Here is a 26,180-nt window from a genome sequence, read left to right on the forward strand (position 1 = left end):
CTTCTGATCAACGAGTCGATGTACTGCATTGACTTATACTGTACATACATAACATTCATGTCAAATGAGGCAGTGTCAACAGAAACTCACAGCACTACAGCAGTGTTGGTTTATCTAATCAATGTTCTACATGGTTGTTCCCTCCCTTTGCCAACACTGTGCCCTGTTTCATGTAAGGGTATTTCTGAAGAACAGCTGTTTCTTCTACATTGTCAACACTTGCGTTTGCGGTGCCACAAAGAGGTGGAGCCATCCTTTCACTTTACATGCACATCAAAAACCGATGTTTGCCTTTGGAGGAACTTTTGTGCTACTGAGAGAAGTTATTTGAATGTTTGGGCAGCTCTCAATATCAGCAAATTATGATATTTGCTGTTGATTGAACAATGATTTACAAAGGAGTACCTAAATTTACTTTCTGTCTGATGGCCTGTCCTCCTATATCTACTGTGTCTAGTAAGAAATTGGACCCTCAACGCTCAAAGTTCAAAGCAAGATATTTTCTTTGAAAAAAATAAGCTTTTTAAGGACTACAACAAATGGCTTCCTCCCAGCTCATTTACATAAACCCGCCTCGGATAACACACATAAGCTACAGAAATTCATTAACCATTATGGAATGTTCACATGTTTTCACTTCTTCTTCAGTCTCTCCATCTTTCTGACTTCAGTTTGAAAATATCGGGTACAAGTTTTTGAAATTTCCAGTGCATGTCTGTGTGAGGCAAAAGGACACAAGCTCTATAAAAGTTTTCAGATACACACTCAGGGGACATCAGACTAATTTTACATCATGTGAAATGGGCATACCACCCCTTTAAAAGAGAGAGGAGTTGTGAGAATCCATCACTCTGATTAGAAAGATGTCATGAAGACTATTTTTCGTACTTTTGAATGAATCAATAGCCTATCAGATTGCAACATTTTAACGGCATTGACAGCTCAGCATGCTACATTTCGGGCACATATCTAAATAGTGAATCTAGCTAGTCTAGTATAATCAATCTAGTAAGAGTGAATTTAGCTGACCAAGTCAATAGTGGAATAAAAACAACACCTTTATATACAACTCACTGCAACTTAAAGGAAGCAATTCAATGTTGTTGAAATCTGAGGTAATTTTGTTACGTGATTTGCTAACCTGCATAACTATCTCATCGTTAATTCTCACCATATTCCAAGGATACGACCGATTGGTTTTCATATCCATTTTTAACATATCATTTAAAAGTGGGTTTGACTAGTCAAACAATGTTTTTTTCTGTACCTCAGCGATGAACTTTTCAGCAGTGTCGTCTGCATTTTAAATGCGCGATGAGCCCTTTAAATTTGGGTGGATTCTGATTGGCTGTCAGTGTTTTATCGTACGCTAGCCTTCAAAAAAAAAGTTTGACTGACTTAATGTTTGGTGTTTGATTTTAGGCTAGGTTAGTCGTCACAACATGCAATAAAGGTTGACAAGGAACTTGTTAAATCTTGTACTTCCAATCACCCGTTGAAAGGAAACCGAACAGAGGATACAAAGCTAGCAATAAAACGAGAATCAACGGTTGCTTGGCTTTTCGGAGATGGCGCGAACTGAGGCATTTGAAATGTTGAACAAAGGATCCGGAGATTACGGTTACTCAACAGGTAACGTTAATGCTAAGGTAATTTTACTGAACAGATAAATTGTAACTCTGTGAAGCATTACCTAAGTTACTGCAAAGGGTCATTTCATTATGAGTTGTTGTGCTGTGCTGGAATTTATTTTAAAGGAAGTATTGTGTCTACGTTAATAGGTTTAGCTACAGACAGTATGTGTTCAGCTAACGTTAGTCAGCTAAGATTCTTTCCATCTAGTAAGTTAGTCAAATGTGTAGCAGTTGTAGGTTAATCGCTTTGACATTTATTTAATGAGAGACAAATAAACATTAATCTGCACAGTCACACAGAAACAACCAAAACAATGTTCTTCCTCAAAATGAATGCAGTTTTGTTTATTTAGCTAAATGTTATCCAGTGAATGAACCTTTAAAATCCATATAGAATTAGTTTATTTTTTTTTCATTTGTATGATTGCTTTTAGTTTTTCACAAATTTTCAGAACTTTTGACTCATCTACTACTGTAAAAGTACTGTAAAGCCTTTTGATGACAAATAGTTTAATATTTATCATATTTCTAAAGGTCCACAGGGTCAAGCATTATTAGTAAAAATTACCCATGAATAATAGTTATGAATGACATCACATTTCTCACAAGGCAAAAATCTTTAACTAGAAATGATCAGGATATGACTGCTGCCAGATGGTCAGTGATTAGTTTGTTTTAATTCATGAAAGCACAGGTGGCATTCAGGAGCTTGAGACACACCTGTGTACCTGCAAGGATGCTGAACGTCAAATTGTCTGCATCACAGACAGGATGTTCAAAGCTCACACGCAATCATACGTTGTCACTTGAAATGTAGACTGGCGTTTGGCTGCACCTTGTCAAGAAACAGCTTGATGGAAAATTTGATTCATGTCATTTATGATCATATCCTAATTCAGGATCAGGACGCTAAAGACTCTTAAGTGTTTACACAAGACAATCATTTTAACCATTAGTCTTCATTTCATTCCACAAATCAGCTGCTAAATAGTTTATTAATCATGTATTGTATATTTATTTTGCAGGTTTTAGTAGTGAATGTTATTTTTACTAATCCTCCTCATACATGTACACAGAAGCTGTAAATTATCACACCCTGCTGTAAATATGAAATTCATTTGATACATTTTTGTCAAACATCGTTCAGAGAGGCCGAGGAACTGCCGCCCGCCTGAACACACACACACACACACACACACACACACACACACAATGCCATCACTGGACTTTTGTAATACCAGGTCAGCTTTTTTTTCTGCGTCATGCGAAGGCTGGTAGACCCTCCCTGTAGGGTGGTAAATGAGAAATGATATAAAAGGAATCAAACAGTACTGAAGCTCTACCTGTAGACCTTTCTCACCTCCCACCATGGAGTGGAAAACATCTGCAGTCTACATACTACTTCTGGCGCTTACCGGCATTCAGGTGCATTCAAAGAACGGTAAGAGTTTAAGTATTCTTGAGTTCTTCAGGGCGTTATTAAAATGGGTTTAATTATTTTTATTAACATTTTTGATTAATTATTTCCCTATATATATATATATATATATATATATATATATAAAATTCATTCAGGTTCATTCAAAGAAGAGTAAGAGTTTCCTCATTTTATTTTAATATTCTATTTCATTTAAAATATTGAAATTTTTTTGGTCTAAATCCTGTTCTAATGAATTTAATGTTTCTGCAACTAAACAACAATCAAAAATGACTTGATACTTAATCACATTAAAAAAATATGAGTTGCCGTTTGGTGCCCTCATAATAAGATTTCTTTATTTTAGTTTCTTTTTTTAATTAATAAGTAGTATTGGCAGTCGATATCCCATTTGTAAGCTTTTATACTCAAGATCCAATATCTGAAATGTGTTTTAAAATCAATTAAACCTGAAATGATCTTGTCACATAGCATGATGTTGTGGTTAGAAACAGCATCAGTGTCCGCATCTGGGGTGAAAACAGGAACCAACCACCTGATAACATTTGTGAACGTCATAGTATCATCACTTGAACCTGATGCTATCAGCTCCATTGATGACTTGCTTTAGAAGTTACTAAATATTCTCAGTTGTGAAAAATGTCAAAAGTTCAAATGTCAAAAGTTACTTTCCTTCTGGATAACTCGAAATTTAGTTTGATCATCTTTGTGAAATTTCACGGATTGCATTAATGTAAAAGTTAACAAATCAGTTTGAATTATGTTTTGCAAACAGAAATCATAATTGTAATTCAAATTAGTGTTTAAGGACATAAAAATGGAAATAAGTCATGTAACTATTGTAAAGCATATTCTTTCTCATACACATGTTCTCTACCTCTATGATAAAAAATCACATTTCTTTGAATTACAAATCTTTGTTTTCTCCCTTTTTTTGCAGTCTATCCCAGTAACCATGTCAACAGCATCTGCAGCATGTGGGGAAACTTCCACTTCAAGACGTTCGATGGGGACGTTTATCAGTTCCCTGGCATGTGCGAGTATAACCTGGTGTCTGACTGCCAAAGCCTCATTCGCCAGTTCTCGGTTCATGTGAGAAGAACAGAAGACACCAATGACCCGAAGATCAGCAGGGTGTCAGTCAGTATCAATGACATCATCATTGAGTTGACTGAGAAAGAGGTCATGATCAATGAACAAAAGTAAGATTCTGGGGAACCCAACTGCTGCTTAGTTGCTCCCACAGCAAAGGCTTAAAAATGAGTCCGGTTCGGTCAAATTTTCATTTGAATCTTTTCTCATTTTTCAGAGTAACACTGCCTGTGCATATCACAGGGATCCTTGTGGAAGAAAACACCATTTACATCAGACTCTATTCCAAAATGGGCGTCACTGTCACATGGAACAAAGAGGATGCAGTTATGGTAAGGTTATGTGGCTCGATATGAGTTGAAAACAAATTTAACTACAGATTCTTATAAGGATATTAGTCTGATTTAAGTTTTACAAACCTAAAACACACTAAACCTTGAACGATTGATGAATAAATCTGGTTACAACAATACAAGTAATCTGTTATTGAATCAGACACTGCTGCTGATGTTTTTGATTTTTCTAAATATAACCGTCTCACATGACTAATTTGTTAGTGAATCGGACTACACTTCTTGCGCTCAATGATTCCACTAATTTGTGGTTCATGTTATCCGATCAGACAGTAAACTAGCATAAATTTGGGAAAAATAAGATTTATTTAGATGTGGTGCTGTAGCTTAATCAAACAGTAGGCTTACAAGAATTTGCATAATTCTCTGTAGGATGATTGGACAAGCGCTCAAATAGGCGGGCAACGCTTAAATTAATGTTATGTTTATAACCATGTTTCATATATTCTAATAATACAGTTTTTGATTTGGTAAATTATATTCGTAAAGCACTTTTTTAAATAGTTGTGGGAGCAGAATTAATACAACATGACAGTGTTTAACTAGGGATACACTTGTTTAGGCCACAGGAAACTGCTAGCAGACTGTCACGGGGTGGTCAAGGAGGACGACGAGGAGGGTAGATTTAACAATAATTTTAATCAAGGAATCTCAGGATCAGGCAGACAGGATGACAGCATGTAACACACAAACAATACCGGACAAGGGAGTGAAGACAGGCAGGAACTTAAATACACAGTGACGGTGATTAACAAATGACAATCAGCTGTGCGGGAGGTGATGAGTGTCCATGGCAACAGATGAGGGCGGAGAACTCAGACGAGGGGAACACGTGGTGAATCAAAACACAGACAGTCCAAGGGTGGTGACACAGACCTTTCAAGGGAGTACTTAACCAGTAAATGATTTAGCATATTGTGCAAACAATGCAGCATGTGAAGTGAAATGCTACAGTATATAAGGCAATTTTCTGTCTCACACATTGAAATATCTGCATTTTGTTTTCATTATGAACATGGTTACCAACAGTGAATTTCAGCCTGCAAGTTTGCAATATTCACTGGTGTATACCTACAAAAAGGAGTACCATGCAAATGCCATGGTATATACATGTGGTAATAATTTCGTAACATAGTATTATTAACTGAGGCCATCATGTTACTGGTTCCAATGGCTTGCACTGGCTTTTTTTTATCAAAAGACTGAATACAAGTGATGCCTATTCCATATTCCAGTGTTTGTTCATCAACTATCACTAGTACTGACTTGATGTCCAAATGGCCAAAAATACCAAGTCAAAAATGATCTAACCAAGAAGTTTTGTGTGCTATTGTTAGGTGGAACTTGACTCCAAATATTCCAATCGGACTTGTGGACTGTGTGGCGATTTTAATGGAGTTCCAGTTTATAATGAGTTCATTGAATCCGGTAAGTTACTTTCACAGTCTGATTTCTTACTTAACTGTTCATAACTGACCCCCAATAATGATTACCAAATACAGTAATGACTAATGCTCATCTGATGAAAAATCCACGCGGTTTAAGAAGATCTAAGAAGATCAAGTGTCTATATCTTATTTTATTTAATACAGGACGGAGGGTTGGATATACTGAGTTTGGAAATAATCACAGAGTTCCCAACCCAACTCATAACTGCGAAGATCCTTTTGAAAACATCGATGAGCAAAATGTGGTGGACCAATGTGAAAAATATGTAAGCTACAGAAAAAAGTTGTTTATTCCAAACTAAACTATTAAACTAGCAAATCAGAATTCCAGTATTGTTAATATGGACCCTCCATGTCCTTTTCACAACAGCGGGCAGATTGTGCAGACCTTTTGGAGGATGAAAAGTGGTCTTCTTGTAGCTGGGTTTTGAACCCTGAGCCATATATCAAGGCCTGTACAAATGATATCTGTTCACGTCAACCTGAAGATGAAGAAAGCGAAGATAGAGACACCACCGCACTCTGCGCGACTTTGTCTGAATATTCACGTCAGTGTTCGCATGCTGGAGGATCTCCGCCGAACTGGAGAACAGCAAAGTTCTGTGGTAAGAAAAACCACAGACTTCTTGTGTAAATTATAGGATTGTTCGATCTTGAGTGTTTTCTTTGGTTTGTTTCCTTTTGTATAGAATTCTTTTTGATTGTTTACATGGCTACGGTAAGAGGAATCCAGGCAATTTTCCTCTTTAAATTAATGTTTAAATAAAATAGAGATAGACCAAAGATTGAAAGAATAGAATAAATGTTTTTATCTTAATTTTGTAACACCGTGACAACACCAGAGTGTTGCGACATGACAGTACAAAAGCAAACAGTTCCCATTATAATCAGATGCTGTCTACACTGGATGCTGCAAGATGCCTTAAGACAACTGTTGCGTCCGGTGTAGACACATTGTAAGTCTCTTTATGACTTTTTTTCCTATGCAGCTGTGACGTGCCCCTACAATATGGTACATTCTGAAAGTGGCTCCCCCTGTATGGCCACATGCTCACACAAAGACACAAACACACTGTGTGAGGAACACAACATCGATGGCTGCTTCTGCCCACCAGGTCAGTACGAGTATTATAAAAAAGTGTTTATAAATCCAGTTTTTTTCCATAAATTGATCAAAAGAGACAAGGCATTTATGTTACAAAAATTCTATTTCAAATAAATGCTGGTCTTTTGAGCTTTGTATGTATTAAAGAATCCAGATTTTCTTTCACGATTTCTGTAAAAAATGAAGCAGCACAACTGTTTTCATTTGAGCAGCAAATCAGCATATTAGAATGATTTCTGAAGGGTCATGTGACACCGAAGAATGGAGTAATTTCACAATATTACTGTTTTTGCTGTATTTTTAATTAAATAAAGTAGCCTTGGTGAGCAAAAACATTTGAAAACCCATCTTAAAAACCCAAATGTTTGAATGGAAATGAATGTTGTTGTCTTAAAAAAAATCAAGAACCACATAAACTTGATATTAATGCTCTGTCTTTGTAATAGGAACTGTGTTTGATGACATTTCAAATACGGGCTGCATCCCAGCAGAAAAGTGTCAGTGCAAGCATGACCGCGTCTACAACACAGGAGAGATTCTTCGCAATGACGAGGAAGAATGGTAATGAAATATATCTGTAATAGGAATATGAGGATAACTAAGTAAAATGTGTGTAGCACTTTTTTTTTTTAATCCTAGTGCATTCTGTGACTCTTTTTACATCTCATGTATTTTAGAAATATTTGTTAATATTATTTTTAAATGCATATGCCTGACTAAATGCTAAATTATGATGACACTGGACCAATGGTAAAAATGTATAAATGTATAAAAAAGGAAAAGTGTGGTTTACCATGTTGGCATCTGAAGCTTGTTGTTTACTGTGTCTGTTTGTAATTATATTGTGTGATTCAGTGTATGTGAGGAGGGAAACTGGATCTGTACGAGTATTCCTCGCCCTGGCCTGTGCGCAGTAGAGGAAGGATCTCACTTCACCACCTACGACGGGAAAGAATTCACTTTCCATGGAGACTGCAACTATGTGCTCTCAAAAGTAAGTGTGTTGTAGTTACTGATTACATCTTCTCATTTTGTTTGCATCCATGCTTGTATCCATTAGGAATATGTAAAGTCAACTTTTGCATTTGTGTTTTTTTAGGATTGTGAGGGGTCCAAGTTCATCATATTGGCTCAGATTGTTCCTTGTTTTACTCATGAAACGGACACCTGTTTGAAATCTATCGTGGTGCTGTTTGACATTGACAAGAAAAATGTGTGTATAACGATCTACTTCCACAACACAAAAGTCTGGTATATTTGGCTTTTATTGCAAATAAGTCATTTTAGGCAATATGAACAAGTAATGAGATTATAACCTACTTATTATAACCTACATAATACACTACTAAAAAAGTTTGGGGATTTTTAAAAAAAGAGATTGAAAAAATATTTTGAAAGTTCAAAAGTCTCTTAGCTCATTGCGGCTGCATTTATTTGATCACAAATTCAGTAAAAACATAACTATTGTGAAATATTATTTAACTTTAAAATATTTATTTATATATATATATATATATATATATACACACACACACACTACCGGTCAAGAGTTTTTGATCGTTACGATTTTTTTGTTTTTAAATGAAGCCTCTTCTGCTCACCAAGGCTGCTTTATTTGATGAAAAACAAAATGACAAACAATAATATTGTGAAATATTATGACAATTTAAAATGACTGTTTTCTATTTTAATATATTTTAAAATGTCATTTGAAAGCTGAATTTTTACATCATTACTGTTGCTGATTACACATCAGTTTTCAGTGTCACATGATACTTCAGAAATCATTCTAATTTGCTGATTTTCTGCTCAAAAAACATAAATTATTATTTTCAATGTTGAAAACAGTCGTGTATAATTTTCCCCCCAAAATTCTATGATGAATAGAAAGTTCAAAAGAACAGCATTTATTTAAAAATGAAGAGTTCAGATGCAAAAGCCTCTAAATGCCATTTGAAATTTTCTTCTTTAATGATGATTTTTATCAAACTTGTATATTTAAGTTCAGTAATTTCACTTAAATAACAATTAATAGGTAATTATCAGTGCCATTTAAGTGAAATTACTGAACTTAAATATACAAGTTTGATAAAAATCATCATTAAAGAAGAAAATTTCAAATGGCATTTAGAGGCTTTTGCATCTGAACTCTTCAAATATAACCTTTTCTAACATTATAAATGTCTTTACTGTAACTTTTGACCAATTTAACTTTCTCAATTTAACTATCTTTCCCCCAAAAATAAAAAAATAAATTCTTACTGACCCCAAACTTTTGAATGGAAGTGATTAATGTTACAAAAGCTTTTCCATTTAAGATCAATCCTGTTCTTTTGAACTTTCTATTCATCAAAGAATCCTGAAATAAAAATGTAAAAACTATTTTCAACATGGATAATAATCATGTTTCTTGAGCATCATATTATAATAATTTCTGTAGGATCATGTGACTGAAGACTGGAGTAATGATGCTGTAAATTCAGCTTTGATCACAGGAATAAATTACACTTCACTATATATTCACATAGAAAACCACTGTTTTAAATTGTAATAATATTTCACAATATTACTGTTTTTTTTGTATTTTTTTTTATCAAATAATTGCAGCCTTGGTTAGCAGAAGAGACTTCTTTTAAAAACATAAAAAATCTTACTGATCTAAAACTTTTTATTATACATATATATATATATATATATATATATATATATATATATATATATATATATATATATATATATTATATTATATTTTAAATGTAACTTATTTACTTTTCAACTTATGTAATTTTCAGTGTTCAGTGTCACATGACCCTTCGAAAATCTTTTTTTCTTTTTTTTTTTGTGCTAATTTGGTATTCTCTGTCGAATAAAGTTAACAAGAACACCATTTATTTAAACTAGATTTAAACCAAATATTTTGTAAAACTTTAAATGATGTTACTGTTTCTTTATTGTTCAGATTCTAAACATTTAAACAGAAATGTAGCTTGTGCAAAATAAAAATATGACTGTGTGCTTTATTCTTCAGCCTCTGATTATTAAAGCTGATGGGACGGTACAACACAATGCAGAAGTTTCACTTCCTTACATGACAGGTGAGGAATAAGAAGCTCTTTTTTTGTTTCTGTGCTTTAAAGCCTGTGTGCTAAAGATACACATCTATATATGAACTATTTTTCAAACTTTTATTTTTCTTTGACACTTTTTCTCCAGCTGACTTCACTGTGTTCATGCCGTCATCATTTCACATCTTACTTCAGACCACCTTTGGGCTGCAAGTGCAGATACAGCTGGTGCCTCTTATGCAGGTGTACATCACTGTGGAGCAAATCTTCAAGGGCAAGACTTGTGGTGAGGCCTCTGTCTTAAAAAGCAAGAAAAATCTGAACTAAGAAGTAAATCCATCACGATTGCCAATGGTGCGCCATCTCTGTGTTTGTGCAGGTCTCTGTGGAAATTTTAACGAAGTGCTGTTTGATGACCTGAAGACCCCTCAGGGAGTGGTGGAGGGTACAGCAGTTTCCTTCGCAAATGCCTGGAAGGCCCTTTCCAACTGTCCCGACCGTTCTGAGAGGATGGACGACCCTTGTTCCTACAGCAGTGACAGCGGTGAGAGACTTTTTACATCTGAAGTCAGCATGGTAATAGTTTTTGGAGGCACGAGCTGTGCAGGCTCCGCCCTCTTCTGGAAAGAGGGGCAGGGAGCAGCAGCCAATTTGCATTTAAAGGCACATGTACGAATACAGCATGTTTTACTTCCACTCAAAAATGGATTAATACATGGAGTTTATTTTGAGTTGAGTTGACTTTACAGACACAATCTGGGGACATCTGACTTATATAACTTGTAAAAAGGGGCAAAATAGGTTCCCTTATCCATTCTCATGTGACCGAAAACCACACTGTATATAAAATACTTCTGATATATTATACTTCCAATAATTTACTATCGGCAAGGATTGCCACTTTTAAGTTACTATATGCATTTTGTTGTTAAGTAAGAGTTTTGCATAAAACACCATATGTTATGATGCCTTTAGAGCACTTTGCTGAGCACTGGTGTTCCAAGATGAAGGACAAGGAGAGCCTCTTTGCCAAATGTCACACCACTGTCAATCCAGACAGCTACTACAAAGTATGATCTGAAACTGGAAACCTTGAAAATTTAACACTTAATTTTCCGTATTGTAGAGAATGTTACCCAACCTCTCATAATAAGCAGTGACACAACATGTCTATGTGTTTTCAGAGATGCAAATACTCCAGCTGTACCTGTGAGAAGAGTGAGGAATGTCTGTGTACGGTGTTCTCCTCGTACGCCCGGGCCTGTGCAGCTAAAGGAATATTCCTCCAAGGCTGGCGAGGAATCGTGTGTGGTAAGGCGGAAAGCGGTTTATTTGGCAGACAGAGGATGGGTTTTCAAACCAGGTTGTGGTCTGTGAAAAATATATAAAAAAAAATATTAAAAGTCTATTTAAAAAAATAAAAACTGTATATTACTGTCATTCTGTTTTGATTATTTAAGGACAATCCACATTGCACCAACAGACATAGTTTACATAGTTTGTATTTGGAACATATTTCTTATGAGTTTTTCCTGAATAAGGTGCAAAGTAAATATTTTCCAGATATTATTTTAATAATAATTTTGTAGTTTTATTACAATGATAATATTTTATATAATTTAAATGTAAATAATTTGTATGTAAACTAAATTACTAATTATTTAATTTTGAAAACAGCAGGCTTAATAATATAATGCTCACCATTTTATGCAAAATATATAAAACATATCTATAGATGCTTTTATAGTTTAGGAAGGGCATCCTTCATATGTCATACCTGGCATCAAAAAGTTCGTAAACCCCTTATTTAGGCTAGAAGATTTAAAGAATGCTTGCCATTTTGCTACATGCACTTTTACAACGCATTCCTTTCAAACTGATCCCCACAGAGAAGTATACAGAGAACTGCCCGGCATCGCAGAACTACTCGTATCAGCTGCAGAGCTGCCAGCGTACCTGTCTTTCTCTCTCCTCTGAGCGGCAAAGCTGCAGCGTTGACTTTGTGCCTGTTGATGGATGCGCATGTCCAGATGGACTCTACCAGGATGAGAATGGACTGTGTGTACCTATGGAAAAATGTCCATGTTATCACAACGGACAGAAAATCCATCCCGGCAAGTCTGTCACCATTAGGGATGAACACTGGTAAGTCGATGATAGTATTATTATTATAAGTGCCCTAGAACTTTTCAAACTATGAATTTAACAGACATTTTGATCTTATTTCTTTGTCTAGTGTTTGCATCAATGGAAAGTTCCACTGTCGTTCCTGGAAAACCCAAATTCTTGGTATGAAAAATTACTTTCATCTACTGCGTGTTGAAGAAATTTACTTTTGGTTTACATGACTACTATCACCAATCTAGCTATCATGGGATCTGTTACTAAAGTTATCTGGTAACACTTTACAATACGGGTGCGGTGCACTAATAAGCATTAATTCATGCTTAACTAATGCACAGATAATACTGAATTAATGCGTAATTAATGATTATTTAAGCTATTTATTAATGATTACCACATTAGGAACTTATTAAGAGTCTGTAAGGTTCATTTATTAGTTCATACATGAATTGTTATCAATTAAATATGTAATTGTGGATTAAGTCCATGATAACTAATTTTTTTTAACTAATAATGTTAATTAATATGTTAATTACCATAATAAACCAAAGCCTTGTATTTCATCTTCCAGATAATATGACGGGTACACTAATATGCATTAATACATGATTAATTACTTCATTGTTAGTGCAAATTCATGTGCAAATTACTAAATGACTAGTTAATAATGATGTGTCCCAACAAGGAAAGTCATAACATAATGTTACCCTTGCAAATCATTAGCTAATGATTAATTAAAGCAGACAACTGGAAGTTGAAGTGCATAGCTTTGACTAATGTGGTAATTAACACATTAATTTACACTATTTGATGATAAAATATGTTATTAAGGAATTAATACACAATAACACATTGAATTAATAGCAATTCATGTATTACTTAATCTACTAATCATATTGACTCTTTATTAGTTGCTGATGCAGTAATCATTAATTAATGAGTTATACATTAACTTGTGATTGTCTGTGCATTAGTTAAGTATGAATTAATGCATATTAGTGCACCAAACTGACATGGTTTTTTATTGATATAATGCAGATATAAATTATATTGCAAGATTGTATACAACTATGCTGCAATACAATTAATTTTACATAATAAATACAAATGTAACAATTGTAAATGATTGTATATATTTACTAATAATTAAACCAATTTGAAATTTTCTAAATATTTTTGTATTATCAGTCTAGCATTTATAGTATTATAGTAAATTGCTCAACATCTTTTGTAAAAATTCTTTAAATATGGTTTCTGATATAAAAAATACATGAATGGTCTGTATGTCTTTTGCAGGATGTCCCTCTCCAAAGGTTTTCTTCAACTGCAGTACAGCAGGCCAATATGAACATGGATTGGAGTGTGCAAAAACTTGTTCGCAACAGGAAGTTGACTGCGTGAGTCTCTTTCTTTCCAGCATCTCTTCTCTTTCTTTCCTAAAGTCAATCGCTTGATTTTGCTGGTGGTCTTATGCTTGTGTATTCTTCCCTTCTTTCCAGTTCTCGCTGGACTGTCAATCTGGCTGCCAGTGTCCTTTTGGTCTATTGGATGATGGCAGAGGACACTGTGTTAAACCGGAAAACTGCCCATGTAAACACGATGGACAATTTTATGCACCAGGATCTGAGATAACCGTGGATTGCAATAAATGGTGTGTAAAACCAGTATGATTTTAGTTTAATTAATATAATATTATTAGAAAATTAGTATTGATATATTTTCATTTTTCATTTTAGTCAAAGCTAGTCATTTTTGGGTTTGTATGTTTTTATCATTTTAGTTGTTTTTGTTTATCTATATAGTTTTTATTCAATTGTATTTATTTTAGTACTAAACTAGTCAAACTATATGGAAATGTTAGAACTAGTTGCAATGTTACAAAATGTTACAACTAGCTGCAATAAAACAAATTGTATTTATTATTTATTTATTCAGCCATCACCACATTAAAGTTAAATTACTATAAAAAACCTGAACATTAACAATGAGTTAATACACTGATTAACTTTTAGGATCTTAGTATTATTCTGTAGAATGACATTAGATTTAATTCTACCTCTATATTTGCAGCACTTGTCAATGGGGAAAGTGGAAATGTACACATAAGAAGTGTCCAGGCATATGCACCATATACGGCAGCGGACATTATAAAACTTTCGATCAGCAAAGATTTGGCTTCAGGGGAGACTGCAGTTATATTGCTGCTCAGGTATGAGCTATGGCATTTGATCAGAAACTTCATGAAAATAAAGCTACAAATAAACCTCTTCCTTCAGGAGGTAAAAGGTCACGCTCTCTTGTTTTACAGAATAAGTGTGGAAATAAAACTGGCCATTTTCACGTGGTTACCGAAAACATGCCTTGTGGAACAACAGGAACCACTTGTTCAAAGGCTGTAGGGATACTTTTGGGGGTAAGGCTGCAGTCAGGTCTCATGCTCATTCAGAGGAAAATAAAAGATTTTTCTTAAGGGTCATTAAATACTAATGCAAGCTGGTCAGCATGTTAACATTATTACATAATGGTATAAGATAATGACACACATACATTTTACATTTAAAAGTCCAATAAAGGATTTTTGCCCTATTTTCTTTGACATTCACTTGATATTGCTTTCAAATGTTAGTCTTTGGATGCAATATCTGTTTTGAGAACTGACCTTTGCTGAAATGGGGTTTTTCATGGCTCTTTAATTTTATCTATCATACGGTGTCTTTTTTTCTTCTTCTAACTTCTTTCACACACTCACACACAGAGGACTTGGCTACTGCTTTCTGATGGGACTGTAACAGTTACTGATACCGGAAGTGGTCCAAAGTTTAAGTACAGTCAGAGAAATGTTGGGATGTACCTTGTCATTGACGCTAAAATCGGACTGACAATTATGTGGGACCGCAAAACCACTGTCCGCATCATTCTGCAACCTCATTACAAGGTGAGTTGAAGGGTGTCAGTTTTTCATGTTTGCACTGACATTTCCAGACAAATTATATAGGTCCCCCAATATAATTTGTAGCGCAACCTCTGTTAGGCCACCCTTAAAAATATTCTTGTTTGCCGTAACCCGACCGACCCTGTCAATTTAGGGCCGACCCAATTTTTTATTTTTTTTTCCTTTTAGTCCGACCGACTTGCCGGTTGTAACCTGCGTTCAGACCGACCGATTTTTTTTTTTAACTCTTCAAACTACTAATTCAAATTCAATAAAATAATATTAATTATATTTTAGTTAGTATTGTGAAAGTTGCTTGTGTCTACATAGCCTACAAACGTAGGCTACGTTCTTTATTTTAAATAAAAACCCGTGGCGTCATAGTCATCCGATTATGTTTACACCATTGGTTCTAACGTTACGCGTGTCACACTATGGCTTGTACGTTTGCTCGTTTCATTCTGTGTTCCCGCTTGGTACCCGGTATTAAAAGGGCAACGGGGCTGAATATATATATATAATAATAATAATATTAAACAATTTGTCTGTGATGCATTTTGCTATTCGCAGTCCAGAAGAGATAGCGATCTCTCACTCGGAGCCACAGCGCGCGCAGCACGACAGCCCTGCTTAATGAGTGACAATGAGAACAGAACGTGGTTACCTACACTTTAGATCTGGGATATTATTCTAATTGTATTTTAGATTTCCGCTTTCAAAGATTATAAAAAGATGATATTTGAGATGAAACCATTACATACGAATTCTGTCTAGCGCAACTTCCTTCCCTTCACAGCGTTGCGCTGTCATTTCTTCCTAAAACCCAAACGTACCGTCAGAATCAGCACGATCGGTGCACTCTGTACTGTTGCTAAACTGCGGACGCGTTCAATCATTAAAAGAGCTATTAAAAGCACAAAAGTCTGCGCAAGAGACGCTGTTCACGACGCGCGACGCGCGCTCCGAAATGCACTAAAACGAGACAAGAAAAGTAGGCTATAGCCTCATTTTGGGCTTCATGTGCACATCTAAACTATCAAATATGCATAAAATATAAAATGACCTGCTCTGAGATTCATTTAAACACAGTTTATGTCTTAATTGGACGTAAATAGTTGGGAGAAAATGATGGTGCATCTATTACAGTAGAGTTCTGCATTCGGTCTTAAAGGGGCAGTAGTCTAATAAACGTGACGATTGAGCCAGTAATGCGAATCAAACAACAAAAGGCTGATAAAAATCACTCACAGCTCTTGAATGAATATCTTAAACTTTAATAAGCATTAATCTAACTATGATAAACTATGCAGTGTCATTTTACATTTGATTAATAAATTAAATTTCTTTTCAGACAGAGCAACAGACTTAACTGAAAAGTAGCTAATTTTAGACCTTCCTGAAATTAAAGCACTGTGTATATAGGTTAATTTGTATCTTTGTTTAATTGTATTCTTTGTTTGACCATGTGTTTGTACTTGTTTTTGCCTATCTCATGTATATATGCACAACAAATAGATATTTTATACATTTTGTGACTGGCCTAAAATTAACACCTAGCGGTGGATGCACAGTTTGAAGACCCAGTCAGTGACGTCACAATATGCATTTTTTTTTTTAAATTCACGATCACCATGACCAAAATTGTACTTTTTTTTTACACTGAATCTTGAAAAAAAAAAATATAGACCTACCTACCGACCCTTTTTTTAAAAATAATTGCTGTTACTGCAAACCAAAATATTTTTAAGGATGGCCTTATTCGTTATATTTTCACAGGGACACGTTTGTGGCTTGTGTGGAAATTTCAATGGGAATGGAAAAGATGACTTTACCACTCAGGGAAATTTGCCAACTACAAATGTAATGGAGTTTGTGGACAGCTGGAAAGTGTTAAGCACCTGCCCTGATGCAAAACCAGACTTTAACCCATGCCTTGAGACCCCCAATCGAGAGACATGGGCAAAAATACAGTGTAGCATCATAAAGGACGTTACGTTCAAAGACTGCCATAACAAGGTACAGATGGAAAGCATTTTGAGTTAATACATTGAAGTTTCCTGTAATGTGGTAAAAATCCAACATCATAACATGTTCCCACAGGTGGATCCAAACCCATATTATGAGAATTGTGTGAAGGACTCGTGCGCGTGTGATGCAGGTGGAGATTGCGAGTGCTTCTGTACAGCTGTGGCAGCTTACGCTCAAGCCTGCAATGAGGCAGGTGTTTGTGTCGTTTGGAGAACACCTGAGATCTGCCGTAAGCATCTTTAATTCTAGTGCACATCTTAAATCTGTAAGGTTTCTTTGAGCAATGCACTGCCATTTTATTCCATTTCATTTAGTTTGTTTGTACATGTTGATACTTAAATTTATGTTCCTCTGTTAGCTGTGTTCTGTGACTACTACAATGACCCAGGAGAATGCACATGGCACTACAGTCCTTGTCATACACCTTGCTACAAAACCTGTCTCAACCCTGATGGTATTTGCAATAACACTTTACCCAACCTGGAAGGTGAGTGGACACTAGTTTGCATTTCTGAATACTGAGTGTACACACACTGGATAGCTCTAGGCCTTAGCATATATTTAGTGCTAAACTGGTATTATAAAATAATTAAAAAAACGTTTTGATGGAAAGTAATAAAAAGTTTTTTTTTTTTGTAAAAATATAATTTCTAATAGCTAGTAAAGAACGGCTGGAAATGGCTGGGCCTCTTATTTAGAAAAAATATGTATTACTTTCAATGACCTTTCAGATGTATTTAAATATAAAATATTCTATAATCTATAAAAACGTTTAACATATTTCATGCTTCCTCCAAAAATGTATTCTGATGTAAGAAGGATGTCATTTGGCTGCAACCTGCATATGGCCAATCACGAAAGTCGACATTGCGGAACCAACTGTAGAATACTCAGCTGCATTTATGTATTATATATCTCTTATTGCACTTTATTTTTGTTCGGAATTTGGATTCTAAATTTTGTTGTTGTAAGCTATTGAGTGAATAAAAGATAGAAATCGCTTTCATTTTGAAAGTGAACTTGAGCACCATCCCCCCTCGAAATTCATTCCCTTGACTCCACCCCACCACTTACCCCCACATTTACAGCCCTGGTAACAAGTAAATAATGTTTGTTTTTTAATATTTTTTTATAGAAAACATTTTCTCATTAAATTTAATTTACCAATTCTGTTGGCCTAATCCTTTAATTCTTTGGGAGAATATTGTAAACCTTCAAAAATATGATTTCATATACAACAGCAACGACCTTGAACAAAATTACTCTTACACCTCTTTCTTAAACACTTTGCAAAGTTAAGGAAGAACATCCGAAAAGCAAAAAGCATCCGTAGCAAGCATTTTAGAGGTGTTTTGACAAGCCACTGACTGAAGAATACGGAAAAATGCATATGAAATTTTCGGACTCAGTGCGCAAGAACCTTTAATGTACTGGTAGACATCTAATTTATAAACAGGGGCATACTGATGTGCCAGCATTTTTCATGTTTAAAATTGTAGAATGTGCCTGTTTGTGTACTCTTATGAAATAGAGATTCTCATTTTGTCCAGTTAGATACAATAAGGAAAATAGCAGTGGAATGATTAGAGGATCATTTTTTTTGATAATTATTGTTTTTCAGGATGTTATCCAGAATGTCCAGAGGATAAGCCTATTTATGATGAAGAAAATCAGATCTGTGTGGAGGAATGTATAGAACCCACAACAACACCAAAACCTACCACATCATCTACCCCTACACAAACAACTACCACAAAGCCTCCGACAACAACACCAGAAGTTACCACATCATCTACCCCTACACCACCAACTACCACAAAGCCTCCTACAACAACACCAGAAGTTACCACATCATCTACCACTACACTGACAACTACCACAAAGCCTCCTACAACAACACCAGAACCTACCACATCAACGCAAGAACCTACCACATCATCTACCCCTACACCACCAACTACCACAAAGCCTCCTACAACAACACCAGTAACTACCACATCAACACAAGAACCTACCACATCATCTACCCCTACACTGACAACTACCACAAAGCCTCCTACAACACCAGTAACTACCACATCAACACAAGAACCTACCACATCATCTACCCCTACACCGACAACTACCACAAAGCCTCCTACAACAACACCAGAACCTACCACATCATCTACCCCTACACCGACAACTACCACAAAGCCTCCTACAACAACACCAGAACCTACCACATCATCTACCCCTACACCGACAACTACCACAAAGCCTCCTACAACAACACCAGAACCTACCACATCTACCACATCATCTACCCCTACACCGACAACTACCACAAAGCCTCCTACAACAACACCAGAACCTACCACATCATCTACCCCTACACCGACAACTACCACAAAGCCTCCTACAACAACACCAGAACCTACCACATCATCTACCCCTACACTGACAACTACCACAAAGCCTCCTACAACAACACCAGGACCTACCACATCATCTACCCCTACACCGACTACCACAAAGTCTACTACAACACCAGAACCTTCCACAACAACACCAGGACCTACCCCATCATCTACTCCTACACCGACAACAACGATACAAATTATAACTGGAGAAACAATAACACCTATTACAGAATCACCACTAATTTCAACAGAATCTACCACATCAGCTAAACCGACAACTTCCACAAAGCCTCCTACAACAACACCAGAACTTACCACATCATCTACCCCTACACCGACAACTACCACAAAGCCTCCTACAACAACAACAGAACCTTCCACGTTGTCTACTCCTACATCAACAACTACCACAACAGCTGAGACTACGTCACCATGTCTTATATGTGAGTGGTCTGAATGGTTTAATGTATATAATCCTTCATTAGGAGGATGGGATGACTTGGAGACTTATGAAAATATTGTAGGAAATGGAAAAGAGATCTGTGAACAGCCAGAAGATATTGAATGTAGGGCTGTGGGCCAACCAAACATGAGCTTTGAAGATTTTATTCAGCAATCAAAACAAGTTGCCCAGTGCAATGTTTCAAATGGATTAATGTGTAAGAAAGAACAACAGGAAAACCGCCCATATAAATGTTTTGACTATAAAATACGGGTTTACTGCTGTTTCATTTGTACAACACCACCACCATCAACAACAACAATATTTACCACATCATCTACCCCTACACCGACAACTACAACAAATCCTCCTTCAACAACACCAGAACCTACCACTTCATCTACCACTACACCGACAACCACCACAAATCCTCCTACAACAACATCATCGTCATCTACCCCTACACCGACAACTACCACAAAGCCTCCTACAACAACACCAGAACCTACCACATCATCTACCCCTACACCGACAACTACCACAAAGCCTCCTACAACAACACCAGGACCTACCACATCAACACAAAAACCTACCACATCATCTATCCCTACACCGACTACCACAAAGTCTACTACAACAACAGAACCTCCCACAACAACACCAGGACCTACCACATCATCTACTACTACACCGACAACAACGATAGAAATTGAAACTGGAGAAACAATAACACCTATTACAGGATCACCTCAAATTTCAACAGAATCTACCACATCAGCTACACCAACAACTACCACAAAGCCTCCTACAACTACACCAGGACCTACTACATCAACACAAGAACCTACCACATCATCTACCCCTACACCGACTACCACAAAGTCTACTACAACACCAGAACCTCCCACAACAACACCAGAACCTACCACAGCATCTACCCTTACACCGACAACTACCACTACCACAAAGCCTCCTACAACAACACCAGGACCTACCCCATCATCTACCCCTACAGCAACTACCATAAAGTCTACTACAACACCAGAAAGTCCCACAACAACACCAGAAACTACCACTTCATCTACCCTTACACCGACAACTACCACAAAGCCTCCTACAACAACACCAGGACCTACCCCATCATCTACCCCTACAGCAACTACCATAAAGTCTACTACAACACCAGAAAGTCCCACAACAACACCAGAACCTACCACTTCATCTACCCTTACACCGACAACTACCACAAAGCCTCCTACAACAACACCAGGACCTACCACATCAACACAAGAACCTACCACTTCATCTACCCCTACACCCACCACCACAAAGTCTACTACAACACCAGAACCTCCTACAACAACACCAGGACCTACCCCATCATCTACTCCTACACCGACAACTACCACTACCATAAAGCCTCCTACAACAACACCAGAACCTCCCACAACAACAGCAGGACCTACCCCATCATCTACCCCTACAGCGACTACCATAAAGTCTACTACAACACCAGAAAGTCCCACAACAACACCAGAACCTACCACATCATCTACCCCTACACCGACAACTACCACAAAGCCTCCTACAACAACACCAGGACCTACCACATCAACACAAGAACCTACCACTTCATCTACCCCTACACCCACCACCACAAAGTCTACTACAACACCAGAACCTCCCACAACAACACCAGGACCTACCCCATCATCTACTCCTACACCAACAACTACCACTACCATAAAGCCTCCTACAACAACACCAGAACCTCCCACAACAACACCAGGACCTACACCATCATCTACCCCTACAGCGACTACCATAAAGTCTACTACAACACCAGAAAGTCCCACAACAACACCAGAACCTACCACTTCATCTACCCCTACACCGACAACTACCACAAAGCCTCCTACAACAACACCAGGACCTACCACATCAACACAAGAACCTACCACTTCATCTACCCCTACACCCACCACCACAAAGTCTACTACAACACCAGAACCTCCCACAACAACACCAGGACCTACCCCATCATCTACTCCTACACCGACAACTACCACTACCATAAAGCCTCCTACAACAACACCAGAACCTACCACTTCATCTACCCCTACACCGACAACTACCACAAAGCCTCCTACAACAACACCAGGACCTACCATATCAACACAAGAACCTACCACTTCATCTACCCCTACACCCACCACCACAAAGTCTACTACAACACCAGAACCTCCCACAACAACACCAGGACCTACCCCATCATCTACTCCTACACCGACAACTACCACTACCATAAAGCCTCCTACAACAACACCAGAACCTCCCACAACAACACCAGGACCTACCCCATCATCTACCCCTACAGCGACTACCATAAAGTCTACTACAACACCAGAAAGTCCCACAACAACACCAGAACCTACCACTTCATCTACCCCTACACCGACAACTACCACAAAGCCTCCTACAACAACACCAGGACCTACCACATCAACACAAGAACCTACCACTTCATCTACCCCTACACCCACCACCACAAAGTCTACTACAACACCAGAACCTCCCACAACAACACCAGGACCTACCCCATCATCTACTCCTACACCGACAACTACCACTACCATAAAGCCTCCTACAACAACACCAGAACCTTCCACAACAACACCAGGACCTACCCCATCATCTACCCCTACAGCGACTACCATAAAGTCTACTACAACACCAGAAAGTCCCACAACAATACCAGAACCTACCACTTCATCTACCCCTACACCGACAACTACCACAAAGCCTCCTACAACAACACCAGGACCTACCACATCAACACAAGAACCTACCACTTCATCTACCCCTAGACCCACCACCACAAAGTCTACTAAAACACCAGAACCTCCCACAACAACACCAGGACCTACCCCATCATCTACTCCTACACCGACAACTACCACTACCATAAAGCCTCCTACAACAACACCAGAACCTCCCACAACAACACCAGGACCTACCCCATCATCTACCCCTACAGCGACTACCATAAAGTCTACTACAACACCAGAAAGTCCCACAACAACACCAGAACCTACCACTTCATCTACCCCTACACCGACAACTACCACAAAGCCTCCTACAACAACACCAGGACCTACCACATCAACACAAGAACCTACCACTTCATCTACCCCTACACCCACCACCACAAAGTCTACTACAACACCAGAACCTCCCACAACAACACCAGGACCTACCCCATCATCTACTCCTACACCGACAACTACCACTACCATAAAGCCTCCTACAACAACACCAGAACCTCCCACAACAACACCAGGACCTACCCCATCATCTACCCCTACAGCGACTACCATAAAGTCTACTACAACACCAGAAAGTCCCACAACAACACCAGAACCTACCACTTCATCTACCCCTACACCGACAACTACCACAAAGCCTCCTACAACAACACCAGGACCTACCACATCAACACAAGAACCTACCACTTCATCTACCCCTACACCCACCACCACAAAGTCGACTACAACACCAGAACCTCCCACAACAACACCAGGACCTACCCCATCATCTACTCCTACACCGACAACTACCACTACCATAAAGCCTCCTACAACAACACCAGAACCTCCCACAACAACACCAGGACCTACCCCATCATCTACCCCTACAGCGACTACCATAAAGTCTACTACAACACCAGAAAGTCCCACAACAACACCAGAACCTACCACTTCATCTACCCCTACACCGACAACTTCCACAAAGCCTCCTACAACAACACCAGGACCTACCACATCAACACAAGAACCTACCACTTCATCTACCCCTACACCCACCACCACAAAGTCTACTACAACACCAGAACCTCCCACAACAACACCAGGACCTACCCCATCATCTACTCCTACACCGACAACTACCACTACCATAAAGCCTCCTACAACAACACCAGAACCTCCCACAACAACACCAGGACCTACCACATCATCTACCCCTACAGCGACTACCATAAAGTCTACTACAACACCAGAAAGTCCCACAACAACACCAGAACCTACCACTTCATCTACCCCTACACCGACAACTACCACAAAGCCTCCTACAACAACACCAGGACCTACCACATCAACACAAGAACCTACCACTTCATCTACCCCTACACCCACCACCACAAAGTCTACTACAACACCAGAACCTCCCACAACAACACCAGGACCTACCCCATCATCTACTCCTACACCGACAACTACCACTACCATAAAGCCTCCTACAACAACACCAGAACCTCCCACAACAACACCAGGACCTACCCCATCATCTACCCCTACAGCGACTACCATAAAGTCTACTACAACACCAGAAAGTCCCACAACAACACCAGAACCTACCACTTCATCTACCCCTACACCGACAACTACCACAAAGCCTCCTACAACAACACCAGGACCTACCACATCAACACAAGAACCTACCACTTCATCTACCCCTACACCCACCACCACAAAGTCTACTACAACACCAGAACCTCCCACAACAACACCAGGACCTACCCCATCATCTACTCCTACACCGACAACTACCACTACCATAAAGCCTCCTACAACAACACCAGAACCTCCCACAACAACACCAGGACCTACCCCATCATCTACCCCTACAGCGACTACCATAAAGTCTACTACAACACCAGAAAGTCCCACAACAACACCAGAACCTACCACTTCATCTACCCCTACACCGACAACTACCACAAAGCCTCCTACAACAACACCAGGACCTACCACATCAACACAAGAACCTACCACTTCATCTACCCCTACACCCACCACCACAAAGTCTACTACAACACCAGAACCTCCCACAACAACACCAGGACCTACCCCATCATCTACTCCTACACCGACAATTACCACTACCATAAAGCCTCCTACAACAACACCAGAACCTCCCACAACAACACCAGGACCTACCCCATCATCTACCCCTACAGCGACTACCATAAAGTCTACTACAACACCAGAAAGTCCCACAACAACACCAGAACCTACCACTTCATCTACCCCTACACCGACAACTACCACAAAGCCTCCTACAACAACACCAGGACCTACCACATCAACACAAGAACCTACCACTTCATCTACCCCTACACCCACCACCACAAAGTCTACTACAACACCAGAACCTCCCACAACAACACCAGGACCTACCCCATCATCTACTCCTACACCGACAACTACCACTACCATAAAGCCTCCTACAACAACACCAGAACCTCCCACAACAACACCAGGACCTACCCCATCATCTACCCCTACAGCGACTACCATAAAGTCTACTACAACACCAGAAAGTCCCACAACAACACCAGAACCTACCACTTCATCTACCCCTACACCGACAACTACCACAAAGCCTCCTACAACAACACCAGGACCTACCACATCAACACAAGAACCTACCACTTCATCTACCCCTACACCCACCACCACAAAGTCTACTACAACACCAGAACCTCCCACAACAACACCAGGACCTACCCCATCATCTACTCCTACACCGACAACTACCACTACCATAAAGCCTCCTACAACAACACCAGAACCTCCCACAACAACACCAGGACCTACCCCATCATCTACCCCTACAGCGACTACCATAAAGTCTACTACAACACCAGAAAGTCCCACAACAACACCAGAACCTACCACTTCATCTACCCCTACACCGACAACTACCACAAAGCCTCCTACAACAACACCAGGACCTACCACATCAACACAAGAACCTACCACTTCATATACCCCTACACCGACTACCACAAAGTCTACAACAACACCAAAACCCCCCACAACAACACCAAGACCTACCACATCATCTACCCCTACGTTGACAACTACCACAAAGCCTCCCACAACAACACCTGGATCTACCACATCATCTACCCCTAAACCGGCAACTAGTCCTACACCAACTCCACGTCCTGGCTGCCCTGAATGGGACAAAAACGTAAAATTTTAAACTACTTTGATACTAATTATAAATGGTGTATTTTTTCTATATTAGAAATGTACTTTTTTAAGAGTATCC

At 38.4% G+C, this 26,180-nt stretch overlaps 1 protein-coding gene across 1 annotated transcript; it reads left to right on the forward strand.

The window, feature by feature from the left end:
• Positions 1 to 2,253: 2,253 nt before the first annotated feature.
• On the forward strand, positions 2,254 to 26,111 carry LOC120475394 (uncharacterized). The gene is made up of 26 exons (XM_089127632.1): positions 2,254 to 3,075; positions 4,013 to 4,274; positions 4,382 to 4,496; positions 5,855 to 5,945; positions 6,110 to 6,231; positions 6,336 to 6,570; positions 6,955 to 7,080; positions 7,517 to 7,631; positions 7,926 to 8,064; positions 8,170 to 8,283; positions 10,099 to 10,165; positions 10,284 to 10,421; positions 10,515 to 10,679; positions 11,111 to 11,205; positions 11,320 to 11,446; positions 12,025 to 12,280; positions 12,372 to 12,424; positions 13,556 to 13,656; positions 13,759 to 13,910; positions 14,330 to 14,468; positions 14,568 to 14,672; positions 15,015 to 15,194; positions 16,968 to 17,207; positions 17,292 to 17,448; positions 17,578 to 17,706; positions 18,841 to 26,111. Exons 1-26 carry the CDS (start codon positions 3,003 to 3,005, stop codon positions 26,109 to 26,111), a joined length of 10,767 nt encoding a protein of 3,588 aa, XP_088983758.1. The 5' UTR covers positions 2,254 to 3,002.
• The last annotated feature ends 69 nt before the right edge of the window (positions 26,112 to 26,180 follow it).

Source organism: Pimephales promelas, chromosome 25 (assembly GCF_988280905.1).
Source record: "Pimephales promelas chromosome 25, fPimPro1.hap1.1, whole genome shotgun sequence".
Taxonomy (NCBI): Eukaryota; Metazoa; Chordata; class Actinopteri; order Cypriniformes; family Leuciscidae; genus Pimephales; species Pimephales promelas.